The 20,949-nt window shown below is 45.2% G+C and overlaps 1 protein-coding gene across 1 annotated transcript; it reads left to right on the plus strand.

Moving 5' to 3' along the window:
* Window positions 1-15,421: 15,421 nt before the first annotated feature.
* On the plus strand, window positions 15,422-19,929 carry LOC114912580 (B-cell receptor CD22-like). Its single transcript, XM_029260101.1, has 3 exons — window positions 15,422-15,698; window positions 18,142-18,312; window positions 19,760-19,929. Exons 1-3 carry the CDS (start codon window positions 15,422-15,424, stop codon window positions 19,927-19,929), a joined length of 618 nt encoding a protein of 205 aa, XP_029115934.1.
* The last annotated feature ends 1,020 nt before the right edge of the window (window positions 19,930-20,949 follow it).

Here is a 20,949-nt window from a genome sequence, read left to right on the forward strand (position 1 = left end):
TGTGTTTAGTAACTGTACAGTCAAAGACATTGTTTCAGGATTCTACAGATTTTATTCAGTTGGTAATATGACTGTCAAAACAGTTAAATATTCCCATTTAAGAGTGGATTTGTGATGAATCTGTACCCACAAATCGGTTCATGACAAATACAGGATAGTTAGGTATGCAGGAGAAGTAGTTATAGTGGTCATACGAGGTGAGACTGATACGGAATAATACACGCATTACATACATTGGTGAAAGTCTGTATGAGAGGAAATTGTACTCTAATGATTTCTGGGTGAAAATAAGGGCATGGTGGTGCAGTGGGCTTGGCTGGGGTCTGCTCTCCAGGGGGTCTGGGGTTTGAGTCCTGCTTGGGGTGCCCTGCCCTGGGTGTGTCCCCTGCACCCTGTGTTGCTGGGTTAGGTTCCGGCTCGCTGTGACCCCTGCTAGGAACAAGTGGCCTCCGTGTGTGTGTTTGTGTGTGATTTCTGAGTCACTCTCTCACCCCCAGGTATTTCCAATCCTGTTTATTTAAAATCCCACCTACCTGTGTTCAGACTGTTTAAATTTTTCTCTGTAACACTGAGTACTGAGTGAAGCAGGTTCATCTTTTCCTCATAATGTTTCTTGGTATTATTTTAGAAGATATGTTGATAACTTTGTGAAACACTTAGCCATATAAAAGCAAACAGAAGCTGGCGAGATATTTCCATAAGACTAATGACAACGGAAGCATTGTTTCTGGAAAATGACAAAATTTAAAAATATTCATGTGCACCCATAACTTGTTTTTCACATTTACATTTCATGTTGTGCAGTTTTTAGTCTGCAATCAGCTATGTTAACATTTACTTTCCATTCCTCTTCTTTCTGTCTCCTAAGTTTGTATGTGTATGCATTTATGTGTGTGCAGATGCAAGAAGAATTGGTACAGAGTCTTGCTATAATAATGTTTTCATTGGAAGTCCAGTTTATGGGTTGTGATAAATTTAGTGGTTCAAGTCTGCATGATGTCTTGGGGAAAGCATGTGCCAAATCCATACGTGTTACATTTTCTACAAACCCTCGATTCCATTAACATCTATTAGGATAAATAAAACAAACAATAAGAAAAAAACCTGAAAGGTACTCCTTACACATATACGCACATGCACATTTTGGTCCACACACTGGTTGCTGCTGGGAATAGTTAAAACTCCCCCTGTTGGTTCATCCAGGTCATGATAAACTGTATATGCATGGAACCTTCGCTGATTTCAAAAAGAGTTCTATGCTAGAAGTAAATGAATATATAACGCTGTTCATTATTATTAGAGAATTCCATCTATTTTGTTGTTGTGTGTCAGTATGTATAAAGAAGCAAAATTCCACACCTGTTGTGTCCCCTCAGAAATGAACCCGTCTGTGTGAACATGTGGGATATGTGAGGTCAGACTGGAAGACTGAATGGAATGCTCTTGTCTACTGTTGTCAGTGAAGGAATCCTCTATCAAAGATACACACCTAATAGAAAATTCACCAGTCATGTAATAGTTAAAGGGTATTAAAGGACTTCCAGGTTCATTGTAGTGTATAGACTGTTCATTTACATTATATTACATTTACATGTATTGATTTTGCACATGCTTTTCTCCAAAGCAATGTACATCTCATAGAAAACTACCATTTGTGCATTACATTATGAGAAAGAGAGACATAGTTCATGAGGACGTACATCATTAAAAAACTCTCAATTTCCATGCAGTCAGTTCACAAAGTGGGGATTATTTCTTGACTCAGTCAAATCAGTGGTACTGCACACACACACACACACATTATCGGAACCGCTTGTCCCATACGGGGTCGCGGGGAACCAGAGCCTACCCGGCAACACAGGGCGTAAGGCCGGAGGGGGAAGGGACACACCCAGGACGGGACACCAGTCCGTCGCAAGGCACCCCAAGCGGGACTCGAACCCCAGACCCACTGGAGAGCAGGACCTGGTCCAACCAACTGCGCCACCACGCCCCCCATGCAGTGGCACTGCAAGTGGAAAAAATCAAATACTGCAGCACTGTAGCCAGTTTAAAAGTGAATGTTGAGTTAATAAGAGGCCTTCCTTCATTCTTTCTACGATGTTTTTGGTATGCATTTTATTTACATATTTTCCCATGATGCATTGTAGACTTATTTGCATTACTTTGTGCCAAATAATAAAAAGAGTAACCTATGATTTTTCAGGTTTTCAGTTCAGTATTTACATCATGCACTACAAGATGTCTTGGACCAAAGATAAATTTTCTTAACATGGTTTTGTGTGATTCAGTCCTTGCCTGTAGAGGGCAATACAGGGAAGGTCAAACTGTTTACTCAGAATGACGGGAAAAACAAAAAACATCCAGTGAGCTGCAGTTCTGCTGAGGGAAACACCATGTTCATGAGAGAGGTCAGAGGGAGAGAATGGCCAGATTGGTTCAAGCTGACAGAAAGGCTACGGTAACTCATGTAACCACTCTTTACTACTATGGTGAGCAGAAAAGCATCTCAGAATGCACAGCATGACAAACCTTGAGGTGGATTTGCTACAACAGCAGAAGACCACATTGGGTTCCACCCCTGCCAGCCAACAACAGAAAGCTGAGGCTGTAGTGGGCACAGGTTCACCAAAACTGGACAGTTGAAGACTGGAAAAATGAAGCCTAGTCTGATGAATCTCGATTTCTGCTGATGCACACATATGGTAGGGTGAGAAGTTGGTGTCAACAATATGAACCCATGGACCCATCCTGCGTTGTGTCAACAGTCCTTTGGTGTAATGGTGTGGGGTATGTTTTCTGGGCACACTTTGGGCCTGTTAATACCAATCACTCATAACCTATCTGAGTATTGTTGCTGACCATGCGCATCCCTAAAAAGAATGCATTTGATGCATCCTAAAATACATTTCCAGTATAAAACTCCATTTGATTTGAGTTAGCTAAAAGCAAATTAAATGTCTCAGATTCATTTTAGCATTTAATTCAGTCAAGCAGAGGCTTATTTTTTACACATATACATTAGTTACAAAGAAATTCTGAGTGTCCCTTATTTTCCTATAAAGAACCCAAAAGTGTCCCTTATTTTCTTCTGCAGGGGTTGGCAACCCTAGTTGTAATGGCACTGAGGGGGGCTGATGTAAATATTTGGTGTTAGTGTCTATTCTTGCACATAGTCCTGTGTTCCATTATGACTGGTTGTCACGTTACTGATGAGCTGTTTGCCACTGGGGGATTCTGGGGCATTCAGTGGGTAACCCCCTAACGGTTGTGGGGATAGGGTGGCTTAGAGTGGCCCAGAGGAACTCTCGAGTGTTCAGCAGGCTGTCTCATACTGAGTTTTTGTCTTTGCCAGTTGTTGCTACCTGTAGTAGCCTTGGATAGTATGAGGTCACAGTGAGTAGCCTTACTGTCTCACAGCACCTGAGTAGTGCAAGAGAACGTGGGTTTGGTCTGTCTGTGTGTGGTATTTATATATTCTTCCTGTTTGAGTGTGCATCAGTTTCCTTCCATAGCTCAATGACATGTGTGAATGATGGAAAGTGTGTTTCACTGCTGCATGAAAGATTGACTCATTGCAAGTCACCTTGGGTGAACAAGGTGTGGACTGGTACTGTTGCAGAGTATTCATTGGAAGTTGCTTCAGAGAAAAGTATCTGCTAAATGAATAAACATAATATTCTTACCCTAAATTGCTTCAGTAAATTACCCAGCTGTAGGAATAGGTAAATAATTGTAAGTACTTTAATACTGTAAATTGCTTTTGAGGAAAGCATAAGAAAAATTAGTTAATGTAGAAATAAGAAATTAAATAACTGAGTTAAGCAAACAAAGTTCTTCAGAACATCAGTCAAATATGTCCTTCTGGAGCACTATCTTGGCTCCCCTTATGGTTGAGGGAGTTTCCAACTTTGTGTATGTAGTATAGAGGCCCAGTGTGAGAACTGACAAATTAAACAACTCAGGTTGACTGGATGTTGGAGCTGGTAACATGCAGTCCACTCTTTCAAAACCTTGCAACCCCAAGAACAGAAGTCGTGAATCTCCAGATGGCTGATCTGGCATTGTTTGTCAGAGACAGATGATGTGTGACCTCCCACAAGCTCCACATGATTGTGATATCATGTTTGTGGAGACAGAGCTGGTCTTCCAGGCTACAGACCTTTGTCCTGGTATTTTTTATGGTCTGCTATTCAAGTGTGCCTGATATAGTCACAATATCGTTCGCATTCTAATAGTCCATTTGATCAGTATTTAACAGCTAGGCTCATCTGGAGATTTTTTTGCAGAAAATAATCCATTTTCAATAATAATGTCCCTGGGTGCTGTTACACTTCTTTGGACAGAGTTCTTTTGAACTTTGAGTTTGTAACATTCTTCATTCTTTGCATTTATTCTAAAATGTTGCAACGTTATGCTTTGCAAAAGTTGTAAAGAAGTGTGATGGAAGCAGTGTGCTGAAAAAACCATGAGAAAGGACTATAAAAAGGGGAAGACTGATCACTTTGCAGAACTTCTCTATTTTCACTTGTTTTGAGAAAGTCAGTTTATTTCTCCCTTTTTTTGCATGCATTCTTCATGTTTCACATGAAGGTACTGCTCCTTGTGTTACAGGCAATTGTAAGTCACCGCAGGTCTGCTGTAAACCATACTTCAGTAATACTGAAATGTTTAATCTAGAGGCCCTGCCGTATTGAGACACAACACAGTACTGGTGTCCCGTGAATCCGTATCAAATATATTAAATTCTGATTTAATTGCACCGCTTCATGACATCATTTAGATATTGCTGTGGCAGGTATATGCTTGCCACTGCCAGACACCTGGGTAAATTTCTCACCCCAACTCTGCACTTGGTGTCAATTCACTTTTCACCCGTGTTCAGACGTAACAGCAACATCCGTCCGTGTCTAACATTGTTGCAATCACACCTGCTGCGATAAGTAACATTTACTGAAACTCATACTGAGTGCAACTGCAGAAACATCAAAAAAGTAAGTAAACTGTTATTTAGTAGGTGAAGATTTCGTATTTAATATGAAGGTTAACTTAAACGTGTGCATGTGCGTAATTTTTCAGGTTGTTAATTTTGATGGTTGGATTACTTCAATAAAATTAATGTCAATTATGGCTCTTTTTTAAATGAAAGTTAAAACCTATCATGACAAGATGTGGAATTCCTTCACAATAGACTGTATCAGTTTGTACTAAGTCCTATTGCAATTGCTATTTAGTTGCCAGTTTAATCTGACAACACCAACCAAGTTGTCAGAATTTGATACAAACTGCACAAGCTTTATTTTTCTCTTTCCTCAATTTAAGTTCAGACATTTGATGGTTTACTACTTTAATCTCTAATCAGGATTCTGTGGTACACGCTATCATCTGTTAAACAGAACACCATGGGCAGCACGGTGGCACAGCAAGTAGCGCTGCTCTCTGACACCACCTGGGTGGTGCGAGAGTATGTGGGTTAACCCCCCCCGCTCCCCCGCACTCAGTCTGTGTGGAGTTTGCATGTTCTCCCTGTGTCTGTGTAGGTTTCCTCTAGGTGCTCTGGTTTCCTCCCACAGTCCAAAGACATGCTCTTCAGGTTCAGCCATAGTGTGTGAGAGAGTGTGTTCCACTGATATATTGATGAGTGACCCATTGTAAGTAGTGCATCTAGCAGTGTAAGTCACCTTGGTGAATAAGGTGTGTTGGCTGATAACACTGCACAGAGGACATTGGAAGTCACTTTGGAGAAGTTTCTGATAAATAAATGTAAATGACTGTGAATGTCTAAGGCACCCAAGGTGAGGGGAGTTGGGAACTGGTGAAAGTTTTCTTTTTATTTTCAGTGTGTAAAGCATTTCATCCATTTGGGAAGTCTATTTATCATCGGCATGTTGACTAACTTCTAAAACCACAATGTCAAAAGAACAATATGAGCACATTTCTGATTTCAAAATAATTTGGAAGATGTTGTACTGTTCTCCCTGCGTGTTGTGCACACCCAGTACGTTAACGCAGTTTAACAGCAAGCCAAACTCGATTCTCACGAGCCAGGATTATGAGCGTCTTGCTCCTTTATTGTCTCCAAATGTGAAAATGCGAGTGAAAAGTTATTGCTTCCACGGGCGTAGGAAAGCACACAGAACTCAAGATGCTTCCACTATGCCTATCGCGACAGTAGCGCATCATGGAAATAGCGCATGTGCACAAATTGCGTATAACTTACGGAAATAAAGGTTCCGCTCAACAAAGCAATTAATCACATGAACTAAACAAATCTGCGGGCAGAACACTCCCCGTCTGGCATAACTAATGCCACTAAATTTAAGCTGTTTTCTCTCTGTCCTTTTCAATCCCGTCCTTCCCAGTCATTTTCCAGCAGAAGGACGACGTCGGAGATGGGCCGCAGGTAAGTCTTCGAGGTGCCCTGAGATGACGTCCGTACTTCAACTGTGCGGACCTTTCCATCGCTGCTTGGAGAGGTTGACGTGACCAGAGCCATTGGCCACTCATTCCTAGGCGCTTGACTTTGGTGTAACAGCACAATGTCCCCAGGTTGCAGGTTCCGATGCGTTCTGTGCCACTTGCGTCTTGAATGGAGCGTGCTTAGGTATTCGTTTCTCCAACGGCCCCAGAATTCATTCGCAAGCGCTTGCACTTGCCTCCACTGGCCTTTCAGGAGATCTTTTCCAGTGAAGATTCCTGGTGGAGCATGTAGGCCTGGCTTTTGAGTTAGGAGCATGGCAGGGGATAGCAGAACTGGTGAGGAGGGATCCGATGAGATGGGGACCAGCGGCCTTGCGTTGATTATTGCTGAGGTCTCTGCCATCAGGGTACACAGAACCTCATGTGTCAGGTGAGTGCGTTTGTTTTGTAAAAGCATAGAGTCTAATATTCTGCGTGTCACCCCAATCATACGCTCCCACACTCCCCCCATGTGGGAGGCGTGCGGGGGATTGAACTTCCATGTGCAGCCGTTGCTGTGGAGATACTTCAGGATGCTGGTCTGCCTCTCATCAAGACACCCCATGCCCAGTTCCGCGCTGGCAGCGACGAAGTTAGTCCCCCTGTCTGACCTAAGCTGCTTTGCGGGGCCTCTAACTGCAAAGAATCTCCGCAATGCATTGATACAGCTGGTGGCATCCATAGACTCTATAACTTCGATGTGTACTCCCCTGGTACTCATACATGTGAACAGAATGGCCCACCTTTTGCTTTGCGCTGCACCTCCACGAGTGCGTCGAGTGACCACCGACCATGGTCCAAATATGTCCAGCCCCACGTACGTGAAGGGTGGAGATGTGTTGAGCCGCTCCGGAGGGAGGTCAGCCATCTTTTGCACTTCTACCTTCCCCCTGAGCTTTCGGCATATTACACAGCGATGAAGGATAGAACTCACCAGCCTCTTGCCAGCAACAATCCACAGTCCAGCCGCTCTGATGGCCCCTTCTGTGAACTGACGCCCCTGGTGTTTCACTTCCATGTGATGGTGTTTCACAAGCAGCTTGGTAACATGGCTATTCTTTGAGAGGATGATTGGGTTTTTTACCTCTGATTCAAGGGAAGCATGTCTGAGACGCCCTCCGACCCTCAGGAGGCCATCACTGATGTAGGGGTCAAGGGTCAGGATTGGACTTGAATTAGGGACTTCTGTGTTTGCTTGAAGAGCAGCATATTCGTTCGGATATGTGTCTCTTTGAACAGAGTCTAGTATGAGCCTCCTGGCTGCTTCGAGTTCTCCAGGAGTGCGAGGCCTGCTACATTGATGCCATCCTTTACACATGTGCTGCGATGTGTCGGTGGAGCCTGACTTGTGGGAACGTGCCTGATGTATCAAGAGGGAAACAGCTCTCAACAAGGAGTTCCATGTGGAAAAATGCTGGAATCTTTCAGAGCCAACTCGCTTAGCTTCAATGTGGGTAGCGAGAGCCGTTACTTGCGGTCTGACGTCCACGTCCATTTCAGGGTCTATCAGTTCAAAGTGCTCGTGCTTCTCTGGCTTTGGAGGCTTATAGAGGAAGTCAGGTCCCTTGAACCACATTGTGTTCATGAGCTGTGATGCAGCCACAGATCTGGTGGCTAAGTCGGCTGGGTTCTCTTCTGAAGGGACGTAATGCCACTGCTCAGGGGACGTTGACTGGCGTATGCGATTCACGCGATTGTGTACGTAGACAAAGAATCGCTTTGAGTCATTACAGATGTATCCGAGGACCACCCTGCTGTCGCAGTAGAATTGTACAGCGTCCGGCTTGTGGTCCAGTTCGTCTAAGATCAGCTCCGCTATCTCAACCGCCAGGACGGCCCCACAAAGCTCAAGGCGTGGGATTGTGGGCTCCGGCTGCGGTGATAGTTTTGCCTTTCCCAGGACAAATCCAACTTCACAACGGCCATCTTCAGTGACAGCTCTTAGATAAGCTACTGCCCCTATGGCCCAGTTTGAGGCATCGGAAAAAAGACACAGTTCCGTGTACATAGGTCTTGAGAGTGACTTGGGTATATAGCAGCGAGGCACGTGGAGACTGCTTAGCTCCTGAAGTGACGATTTCCACACTTCCCATTTGCTCATCTTTTCATCTGGCAGAGGAGCATCCCAATCCTGAACTCCACTGGACAGCTCCCGCAACAGCAATCTGCCTCTGATCGTCACTGGTGCTGCCAGACCCAAGGGGTCAAAGATGCTGTTGACGACTGATAGCACCCCACGACGGGTGTAAGGCTTGTCAGTGACAGCTACTTTAAAGGTGAACATATCTGTGCTGATGTCCCAGCATAGGCCTAGGCTCCTTTGGGCCGGCAGAGTCTCATCATCTAGACCCAGGTCTTGGATGCCTGAGGCCAGTTCTTCTGGTTTGAAGGCTTTCATCACAGTGATGCTGTTTGATGCGATTTTGTGCAGCTTCAGGTTAGACTCTGCAAGTGATGCACAAGTACGCTTCAGTAGGTCTACAGCTGTAGACTCTGTAGGAAGGGATATGAGCCCATCGTCCACATAGAAGTGTCTTTCAACAAAGTGCCTTGTGTCAGCTCCATACTTTGGTTCTCCTTTCTGAGCAGCTCGCCGCAGACCGTAGATAGCAACCGCCGGGGATGGGCTATTGCCAAAGACATGCACTCGCATGCGATATTCTTCTATCTCTTTGGATAGGTCATTGTCTTTATGCCACAGGAATCTCAGGTAGTCTCTGTGGTCGTGCTTTACCAGGAATCCATAAAACATCTGTTGGATATCAGCAGTGACTGCGATGAGATCCTTCCTAAACCGTAACAGCACACCCAGGAGAGTATTGTTCAGATCGGGGCCTGTAAGCAGCACTGAGTTGAGGGAGACACCGTGTTGTTGGGCGCTTGAGTCAAACACGACTCGTATCTGCCCTGGCTTCTGCGGATGGTACACCCCGAAAATGGGCAGGTACCAACATTCTTGCTTCTCATGGATGGGCGGTGCCTTCTCTGCATGTTTGTTCTCGAAGAGCTTTTCCATGAAGGAGGAAAACTGTTGCTTCATCTCCGCGTTTTTGCTCAGAGTGCGTCTTAAAGACCTAAGGCGGGACAGTGCTTGCTCTCTGTTGTTCGGGAGTGGGGGACGAGGTGACTTGAACGGTAAGGGAGCTACCCAATTGTTCTTTTCATCCTGATGGACTTCTTTCTCCATAATCTTTAGAAAGATCTCATCCTCGAAGGACATGGCACATTTGTTGTCATTGTCTGTACGCTGAAAGACCATAAGCCCGAGCTTGTCTTCAGGTTGCATAGGGTTTGACGTGGATGTAGAGAGACCATACCTGCGCTCCCCGCCGTAGCACGGTTTTTCCTTTACCCTGATGCTGTTATGACAAGGAGTGAGGAGAGACGGGCGTCCGTTCTGTAGGATGTGGGTTCTGAAGACACCCAGAGTTGGTTTATGAGCATTGTCAATACACACGTCACCTACAATTACCCAGCCTAAGTCTAGACGCAGAGCAAAGGGTGCATTATGTGGTCCATTGAGTTGCTCTCGCACCTTGTGCACACGTATCATGTCTCTCCCTAGCAGGATCATCATCTGTGCGTCAGGATCTAGCTTGGGAATGTGGGGAGCAATGTGCCTTAGGTGAGCGTGTGCGAGAGCGACCTCTGGAGTTGGAATCTCAGATCTATTGGTCATTATCTCATTGCACTCAATGAGTGGTGGAAGGTCCATGCACACACCTCCATTCACTGCTTCAATCTGAAAGCCTACCGCCTTTCTTCCAGTCATCTCCGTGGTGCCTGCGCATGTCTTCATCAGGTATGGTGACAGGTTGCTCTCAACCCGGAACAGGTGGAAAAATTCAGAGCAGGCCAGTGAGCGGTTACTCTGATCGTCAATGATGACATACATTTTGATGGAGTGCTCCGGTTGACCCCGGGGGAAGACACGCACCAGGCACACCTTTGAGCAGGACCGCGTGAGGCTGCCCTTTCCACAGACCTTGGTGGATCGTGATGTCACCTCGAGTGGAGGACTGCCTCGTGCTTCTGCGTCTGGTTCTAGAGTGGTCAGTGAAGCAGGAGGTTGGGAGGTGAGAGGGTGCATTGCAGAGCAGTGTCTTTCGCTCTCACACTCGCCGCATTTCAAAGTCGCTTGACAATCCTTGGCCTGGTGCCTTGGAGAGCAGCACTTAAAACAGCGTTTGTGTTCCTTTAGGATGCTTTTTCGTTCCTGCAATGTTTTCATTCTGAATAACCTACATTTTTCCAAAGGATGAGTTTTCTTGTGCACAGGGCAGTATCGGGCTAGATCATTGTCTCCTCTCTCAGCCTCTGTAGTGCTTGTGGAGTCTGCGTCAACTGTGGCAGACACGTCTGTCTTTTGCACAGATATAGCAGTCTTGAATCCGCTGTGCTTTGACTGAGTTCTCTCACCTTTGTTATAAGACTGACCGCTGCCAGACAAGGTGAAACTTGGGTCATTTCTGGCCTTAGCCTGGTCATAGACAAAGTCAACAAAAAATGAAAAAGGAGGAAAAGTTACTCTGTGCTGTTCCTTGTATAGTGAGCCGGTGAAGAGCCATTTGTCTTGCAGGCCTGGAGGCAACTTTTCCACTATGGGCTTTATCCCACGAGGAGTATCGAGGTAGGCCAGGCCAGGAAGATAGCCATCATTTTTAACTGCGAGCAGCTCCATGAGAAGATCGCTGAGCTCTCTCAGTTTTGTGTTGTCCTTAGCCGACAGACGGGGGAAGCTATCCAATCTTTTAAATAGGGCATTTTCCACTATTTCTGGTGTAGCATAGCATTCCTGAAGTCTTTCCCAGGACAGATGGAGGGCAGCTCTGGGGTCAGTAACGTAAACGGCACGGATCCTTTTCACATGCTCAGATGACTCTTTACCCAGCCATTTCACGAGAAGGTCCAACTCTTCACTATATGTGAGCCCCAAGCCCTGTGTCGCGTTGAGGAATGAGGACTGCCATGCTCTGAAGTTCTCTGGCGTGTCATCGAATTTGGAGAGACCAGTGGTCACTAATTCTCTGCGTGCTAGGAACTTGGCAAAGTCTAACATGGTTGAAGTGTTAGCATGAGAAGGATGCTGACCATGTTCTCTGCGTGGGTAATCCGATGGTCGTGAAGTAAGTATGCGTTCAGTTGCACATGCGTGCTGATCTGCTGAGGGTCTGAAGAGATTGAGCGGAGGCTTCTCCTCTGCAGCTACAGGTGTTGTTTGCTGAGTATCATTGTTCGCAGTGTGCCGGATTTCATCGTGATGCGATAAAGCAGGAGTCTGAGTACTGACCTGTGACCGGCACCGCACATATTCTTCCGTGCGCTGCTGAATCACTTGTGGCGAGACAGCGCTCCTCACACTTTGCATGTCACCATTTCCCATAGCTGCGGCTGCTTCTAAGATTTCAGCGTTTACTCGCGCAGCTTCCGCTTCCTTTTCAATCTCCAATGCTTCTAATTCTAGATCTAGCCTAGCTCTCTGCTTTTTTATTTCTAGCTGTCTTTTAGCATAAGCCACCTTGGTAAGAGCTGCTTCAGCTGAGGCTCTAGCCTTGGCAGCAGCCTCCATGATAGATGACTTGGAAGAAGATGAGCGCTTAGAGCTCGCTCTTGATGCTGCATGGACTGAAGAGTTGGGTGAAGATGGACGCTGCATGCTTGCGTTCTTGTATTTTTTCCTGGCACCCACCGCTGGTGTAACTTTTCACTGTACTGTTCTCCCTGCGTGTTGTGCACACCCAGTACGTTAACGCAGTTTAACAGCAAGCCAAACTCGATTCTCACGAGCCAGGATTATGAGCGTCTTGCTCCTTTATTGTCTCCAAATGTGAAAATGCGAGTGAAAAGTTATTGCTTCCACGGGCATAGGAAAGCACACAGAACTCAAGACGCTTCCACTATGCCTATCGCAACAGTAGCGCATCATGGAAATAGCGCATGTGCACAAATTGCGTATAACTTACGGAAATAAAGGTTCCGCTCAACAAAGCAATTAATCACATGAACTAAACAAATCTGCGGGCAGAACAGATGTGATGTTGATATTTCATAAATTAAGCAGCATGCATAGTATGGTTATTTGGGCTGGTACTCCAGTTTACAGTAGACCACCTTCTGATTTTTAACTTTTAACACAAAATTGACCCCTTGAAAATGCTGAGCATGTCCTTCCTAGACATGCATATTGTGCAAGATTTTTTGTTAGTTCTCTGTCTGACTTTTAATTCTTATTTGCTCTTATTTTCATGAAAGCTGATATGCCTTCACAAAACAGATATGGGATGATTACTCTAATTTTCTTAATACCAGGTAATTATCTTTCTTTTCATTTTGGATATACTCTTTGGAATGTCACCTCACTGGCAGGGAAGGAGCCTGAGCTAGTGCAGGAGGTTGAGAGATACCATCTAGATATAGTCGGGCTCACTTCCACTCACAGCTTGGGTTCTGGAACCACTCTTCTCGACCAAGGTGGACTCTCCACTATTCTGGCGTTGCCCAGGGTGAGAGGCGGCGGGCAGGTGTGGGCTTATTAATAGCCCCCCAGTTCAGCTGCTATGTGTTGGAGTCTACCCCGGTGAATGAGAGGGTCGTCTCCCTAAGCCTTCGGGTCAGGGAACGGTCTCTCACTGTCGTTTGTGATTATGCCCCTAGCGGCAGTGTAGAGTACCCGGCCTTTTTAGAGTCCTTGGGGGGCGTGCTGGAAAGCGCTCCCACTGGGGACTCTGTCGCTCTGCTGGGGGACTTTAACGCCCACGTGGGCAGCGACAGTGACACCTGGAGGGACGTGATTGGGAGGAACGGCCTCCCTGATCTGAACCCGAGCAGTGAGTTGTTATTGGATTTCTGTGCTAGTCACGGTTTGTCCATAACAAACACCATGTTCATGCATAAGGGTGTCCATCAGTGCACTTGGCACCAGGACACCCTAGGTCGGAGGTCGATGATCGACTTTGTAGTCGTTTCTCCTGATCTCCGGCCATATGTCTTGGACACTCGGGTGAAGAGAGGGGCTGAGCTGTCAACTGATCACCACCTGGTGGTGAGTTGGATTCGATGGCTGGGGAAAAAGCTGGACAGACCTGGCAGGCCCAAAGGCATAGTGAGGGTCTGTTGGAAACGTTTGGCGGAGGCCCCTGTCAGAGAGGTCTTCAACTCCCACCTCCGACAGAGCTTCAACCAGGTCCCGAGGGAGACTGGGGACATTGAGTCCGAATGGATTATGTTCCACACCTCCATTGTCGGGGCGGTGGTTCGGAGCTGCGGCCATAAAGTCTCCGGTGCCTGTCGCAGCGGCAATCCCCAAAACGGTGGTGGACACCGGAGGTAAGGGATGCCGTCAAGCTGAAGAAGGAGTTCTATCGGGCCTGGCTGGCTCATAGGACTCCTGAAGCAGCTGACGGGTACTGACGGGCCAAACGGAGCGCGGCTCTGGCAGTCGCCGCGGCAAAAACTCAGGCTTGGGAGGAGTTCGGTGAGGCCATGGAGGAAGACTTTCGGTCGGCCTCAAAGAGATTCTGGCAAACCGTTCGGCGACTCAGAGGGGGGAAGCAGTGTTCCGCCAACACTGTTTACAGTGGAAGTGGTGCGCTGCTGACCTCAACTGAGGACGTCCTCGGGCGGTGGAAGGAGTACTTTGAGGATCTCCTCAATCCCTCCGACACGCCTTCCGTAGAGGAAGCTGAGGCCAGGGACTCGGAGGGGGACTCGTCCATTACCCTGGCTGAAGTTGCTGAAGTAGTCAAAAAACTCCTCGGTAGCAAGGCTCCGGGGTGGATGAGATCCGCCCCGAGTTTCTCAAGTCTCTGGATGTTGTGGGGCTGTCTTGGCTGACACGCCTCTGCAGCATTGTGTGGAGTTCAGGGACGGTGCTTCTGGACTGGCAGACCGGGGTGGTGGTCCCTCTTTTTAAGAGGGGGGACCAGAGATTGTGTTCCAACTATAGGGGGATCACACTCCTTAGCCTCCCTGGGAAAGTCTATGCCAGGGTACTGGAAAGGAGAATCCGACCGATAGTCGAACCTCGGATCCAGGAGGATCAATGCAGTTTTCACCCTGGCCGTGGAACACTGGACCAGCTCTATACCCTCACTAGGGTGTTGGAGGGTTCATGAGAGTTTGCCCAGCCAGTCCATCTGTGTTTTGTGGACCTGGAGAAGGCATTCGACCGTGTCCCTCGTGGCATCCTGTGGGGGGTACTTCGGGATTATGGGGTTCGGGGTTCGTTGCTACGGGCTGTTCGTTCCCTGTATGACCGGAGCAGGAGCTTGGTTCGCATTGCCAGCAGTAAGTCAGACCTGTTCCCGGTGCATGTTGGACTCCGCCAGGGCTGCCCTTTGTCACCGATTCTGTTCATTATCTTTATGGACGCTGCTCCTCCGCATCGAGAGGAGCCAGTTGAGGTGGCTCGGGCATCTGTTCCGGATGCCTCCTGGACGCCTCCCTGGGGAGGTGTTCCTGGCATGTCCCACTGGGAGGAGGCCTCGGGGCAGACCCAGGACACGTTGGAGAGACTATGTCTCCCAGCTGGCCTGGGAACACTTTGGGGTTCCCCCAGAGGAGCTGGAGGAGGTTTGCGGGGAGAGGGAAGTCTGGGGGGCTCTGCTTAGACTACTGCCCCCGCGACCCGGTCCCGGATAAGCGGAGGAAGATGGATGGATGGATATACTCTTTAAAATGGCTTTCTTGAGCACATCAATATTAATATAAAGCATCCATTTTAAAACTTATTCAATTATAGCCTCTAACTTTTTTGAAATTAAGAATATTTAGTTAAAATGGTGTAGTGCTGTAAAATACGGCTTGTACCCTGTTGGCTAAGTGTGGCTGTATAAATAATTTTTATTATTAATGGAGATTTATGGAGAAGTATGATTATTTTTCAGGTTGTTTCAGTCAGAATTACTGGGCTATGACTTACTTGTCAAAATCACTCTGTGCTTTGAAGACATCATCAGTGGTCATGCCCTGCACTTACAGATATTCCCAGTATCACATAGTGAAAGAAACATTATGGCATAATAAACAAGAGAAGGGTAGAGAGCCTCTTGCCCTAACCCTGCACCCAAAGTATAGTCAACATGTGAAGTACCTGGGAGATACACAACATAACTGTACTTTTTCAATAAGAAATGTCACAAAGGAAGATTCAGCAACATACTGGTTCAGGTTTATAACAAACCAAGCTCATGGAAGATACACTGGAGAGCCTGGAGTTAAACTCACAGCTAAGTCAGTCAGTCACAGCTAAGTGCAATTTCACCTGCTACTTTTCCAGTAAAAATATAATGTACTGTGAAGCAGAATAGCATGAAAATCAATGTAACTGTGTTGCATCATTTTAATAGCGGCTCAACACACCAATACACAGGTGGTCCCTGATTTATGATGGGATTATGTTCCCCAAGACCCGTCATAAGTTGAAAATGCATTTAATACACACCTCTGTGTGACATACTGGGAGATGCATCCGCTGCCAAGGATCAAAGCTCTGTGTATTGCTCTCCCAGGAAAAATTCGAAGTACAGTTTCTACTGATTGTCTGTTGCCAGCTCACCATCATAAAGTCAAAACTCGCGAGTCGAACCATTGTAAATCGGAGACCACCTGTATAGATCATATTATCTGTGCTGGACCCACTGAAGATGGGTGAAATAAAATGCACATTGAACAGAACTCAAAATTCTGTTAAATGTAATCATCACACTATTAAATTTAAACACAAATGCATTTCGCTCTCAGGCCTTCATCAGTGTGCGGTCATTAATAAACATTTGATTGTGTACTGTTTGTATGTCTGTGTGCAAGCTCTCTGTAAACACTAGTCCAAAACCTCACTGTAGCCTCTGTATTTAAAATTCTGGTGAAGCTATCTGCCACCTTCTTCTAATTTACCATCTGTATGCTGGGATTTAGGTATGTCTGCTGGAAACTGCTAAAGTGCAAGAATGTGTTCCTATCTATTTCTTCACTGTGAACCTTATTATGAACAAAAGTGACTTTTTTTAAATAAACATCCAATATGGAACTTCAACAGCATTAAACCCCAGACCAAAACTGTTGAGGAATATAGCACCTTTATCCTTGGGCTTAATCAGTATGTTGTCGTCCATCGTGACTTGAAAATCTCTCTTTCCGAAATTAAAGGGTTTAAGTGGAACTGTTTCAAATATATTAATTTGAGAACCTGTGGTCTAAGCAATTTTAGGATTATTATTTGCTGTCCCCTGTAGATTATGCTATCTTGAATGTTGATTTCAACTCTGAACATTCCAAATTCTCAGACTAAGGCTGAGATACCCTCCTCTAAATTTGACCATCCTGACAAGACTATGGCCTTCACGATCTGCAAGGTTTTGTCTTCCATAGTATGCTGCCAAACCTTTGCAGTCTGTGGTCTGTGACATTCACATAATGAGTCTGGATGATGCATTTAACATTGTGGTGTTCCTGTTCGAAGCTGCATATGCCATAAGAATTGCATGAACTCTTTTTAGGGTTTCACCCATGTACATGTCTGACCCCATCTTGTAATCTACTTATAGCTTTGGAGAGTTGGCATCATGCTGTGAAGGTGCTTTAGTGCAGATAGCAGGGGCTTTTAAATATAGAGATCAGTGACTCCTTTTAGATAGCTCAAGCACACCTCCTCAATTTATGTGAGTTCTTGAAGTGAATGCAGCTGGCTGTCCCTCTTCTGTAAGCCGGCACCCTAGTCCCATTTGGTATGAGTCACTCTGCACCATGATAAACTTCTTCACATCATTGCATTTGAGCATGGTGGTCACAGTTATCAGATGATTTATTTCCTGAATTGCCTCATCATGCTTAAGAAGCCAGTGCCTGATTGTCTGCTTTTTTCAGCAACCTTCTCAGGAGCTCACAAACTTCTGATAGTTGGAGGAAAAGCTTTGACATGATGCCTCCCACCCAGTATGTCATTGTAGCATCTTGGCATTTGTACCTGTCTGCATTTCTGGAATGGTTCTGGTTAAGGGCTCCTTCTTGTCATGCCACTGGCAGCACACTCCTCCCCTGCACCTGCTAGCAATAATCAACAGTAGGCAATTAGAGGAGTAAGCTGCTAGAGGACAGACTGCGGAACCTCTTCGGACCCTGCTCTCCTATTGCCTCACGCTCTGTTCTCTAGCCTTCATGTTTACCCCTGATTCCTGCTCCAGTCCCCCTCAACGTATCCCTCAGCTCCCTGACCCATTTCTCTCGTCTCTCTGATTTCTATTTCTGTGAAATCCCCCTGACAACGTTTGCACCTTGGCTGATCCTTGCTCGTTCCTAGACCACTCCCTTGCCTCTCCCCAAATAAAACCTGCACTTGAGTCCGGTCTCCTCTCCCGTCCTTCGGAGCGATGACGGTTCTGCCTCATACTTGTGTGACACTGTGTTTAAAATAAGAGATGCAAGGTGAGTATCACCCACAAACAGATTGCTGAATACTATAAAAGGACAAATTCCGGGGTAAAAGCAAACACGTTAAAACAGAACAATTAAACCTTGTAACAAGGTAGTGACGGGGAAAGATGATTCCTCTAAAGGGAATCAAAGTATATTCATATATTTTACATAGCATTCTTGCTTGGTATAAATGATCTACAATACAAGGATATTTTAAACTACACCACAGTAATTTTTTACATAGCAATGTAATGTTTACTGTTGTTAAAGGTCTAAAGGTGAAAGTGAACAGAAAAGTGACAGAGGGACAGAATGTGACACTGACCTGTAGAACCAACTGCTCTCTGAGTGACCATCCCACCTTCATCTGGTACAAGGATGGAAATCCAACACTGAACACAAACCCCATCAGCAGTGTCCTGTACCTACAGTCAATCAGCAGTGAGGATTCAGGAAACTATTCTTTTGCTGTTAGACATTATGAGTACCTTCCTTCGTCTGAAAGCATTCTCAGTGTTATGTGTAAGTGAGTTACATCCCTACCGTCTTACTATTGTGTGTGTGTTAACGTTGCTCTGCATTATTTATATTTATTTATATAGCAGACGCTTTTCTCCAAAGTGTGAGGAAATTTAAAAACATATTGGTTTTCCCTGATTTTCTGTGGGTTCCCTCCAAAGATGTGTGTTTCAAGTGAATGGGAGGTCTGAATTGCCCTTTGTTTGTGTTACATTTCTCTGTTTCATAGAAAAGCATTGGATAAATAAATGTAAATCTAAATGTCTCACCCAGCTGAACTGCTGGGAGGTGGGGAGAATCTAAGTTCAGTCCTCATGAACACAAAGAAATTCCTCAGAAGTTGAAGGGGTGGTGATTCATAACTCAAATGGCCATATTTCGACATATAACAACAGAACAAGAGTTAATGATGCAGTCAAGTGATTTTTCAGCACAGTCTAATATTGTTTTTGGAGACGAGGAGATGAGGAAACAAGTGGGTCTGCAAAAGATGCATTTTGTGACATTTCTTGAATATTGAAAGAGATTCAGCATTTCTGAGGTAGAAAAGGAGCTGATTTCTCTATAATGGAGCCAAAATTGAATATCTGGCTTTTGATTTTGGACATCTCGTGACCACCAAACTACAACATGCGGAGGACCATAAAGGTCTTGGTGGGACCACATTATTTTTCCCCATTTAAAAGAATTAGAATTAGACCTTTAGTAGGCATAAGTAAGGGGGTGCAGTGGCGCAGTGGGTTGGACCACAGTCCTGTTCTCCAGGGGGTCTGGGGTTCGAGTTCAGCTTGGGGTGCCTTGCGATGGACTGGCGTCCCGTCCCGGGTGTGTCCCCTCCCCCTCCGGCCTTACGCCCTGTGTTACCAGGTTAGGCTTTGGTTCCCTGCGACCTCGTATGGGACAAGCGGTTCTGAAAATGTGTGTGTATGTGCAAGTTTGGTATCCCCACCATTGTCTGAAACTGTTTATATTTGTAAATCGAGGGGTTGCTGTATTTGATTCTGAGTCCATTTTCAAAATAAATGGTATCATGAACTTTACAATTTTGCATTTTGCCCAAAAACTCCCGCTTTCTGCACCACATGACTGATTTAGCACAGACTGACCCTTCAGAATGCCAGTGACTCCAAAAACTTGACAAAATCAACAAGTAAATTACCTAAAAAGAAAATGAACATTTTCAGTTCACTTTCAGTCTCTGATAATAAACCTGATCCAAATCTTTGTGTTTCAGGCTGAAACAAATTGGAAAGTGCTGTCCATATGCATGGGTGGTATTACAATTTAAGGATGTTTATTGTAGTAATGTTATAATTGTTACACAAGAATACGCATTAAAATTGTAAATGTACTTGTTTCTCTCTCTCAGATGCACCCAAGAATATTTCAGTGTCAGTCAGTCCCTCTGGCGAAATTGTAACAGGCAGCTCAGTGACTCTGACCTGCACTTGCAAATCCAACCTACCAGTGAAGAATTTCACCTGGTTTCAGAAGAATGAAACTAATATTTCAGAGAGAGAACAGAATTACACCATCTAATAATATCAGATTCGAGGATGGAGGAGAGTACTACTGTATGTTAGCGAATAAAATCGGAGCTCAGAACTCCACGTGTGTTTCTATCACCGTTATAAAAGGTATCACTGTACAGTGAGAACACAATGCTGCATTCTTATTAGATCTTTTCCAAGGCTTTGTTATTTTTACGCTTATGAAAATTAAAGCAAGGATGAGAATGCTTTATCCAAAAAGGCTCCATGGAGATTCTGTGCAGCCAACTGGACTATAGACACTGTTTTCAGCTTTGTTTAAATAGATGGATAATTCTTCAAATACAGGAATTTATCAGCATTTGTAAGCCTACCCGGCAACACACAGGGTGTAGGGCTGGAGGGGGAGGGGACACACCCAGGACAGGATGCCAGTGTGTCGCAAGGTACCCCAAGGTGGACTTGAACCCCAGACCCACTGGAGAGCAGGACCCAGTCCAACCCACTGCACCACCACACCACTGCACCCCCATGCCCCCCTGGTGTTAAAGACATTATCTTCAAAATAATAAAAAAGTTTGAAGTATAAACTGCCTTTGGTATTTGAGGGCCAGGTTCACCAAGAAATCTTTTCCCCATATTTCCCAATGCCCTCTATCCAGACTAAATGTTTAAAATACTGAAAATGAAAAAGGCTTTTCAGTCTTCACAGTAAGAATCCTATTAAGACTTAAAAGAAATTAAGCATGAAGTCAACACAGCTTGGTACTTCACAAGCCAAGCAGTTGTTTTCACCTTTCAGAAACCACAAATTCAAAGTCATTAAGTCATAATTCAGATACAGTATCACTTTTTAAAGAATATTCAGTTTTTTCCAGTTTTAATGTATCTTGTTTCTAATTCTTTAGTGTCTTAAAAAACTGAAAATATTTTTTCTGACTGTAGGCTGAATCTTTTGGCAAAGAGCAAGCTTGAAATAAAATACTATTTTATCCTTTCAGGAAAAATAATTCCAGGCCATCAAAAGCGAAAACAGTAGAGGTGAGGCAACTAAATGTGATCACCATCC

This window comes from Scleropages formosus, chromosome 18 (genome assembly GCF_900964775.1).
Source record: "Scleropages formosus chromosome 18, fSclFor1.1, whole genome shotgun sequence".
Lineage (NCBI taxonomy): Eukaryota > Metazoa > Chordata > Actinopteri > Osteoglossiformes > Osteoglossidae > Scleropages > Scleropages formosus.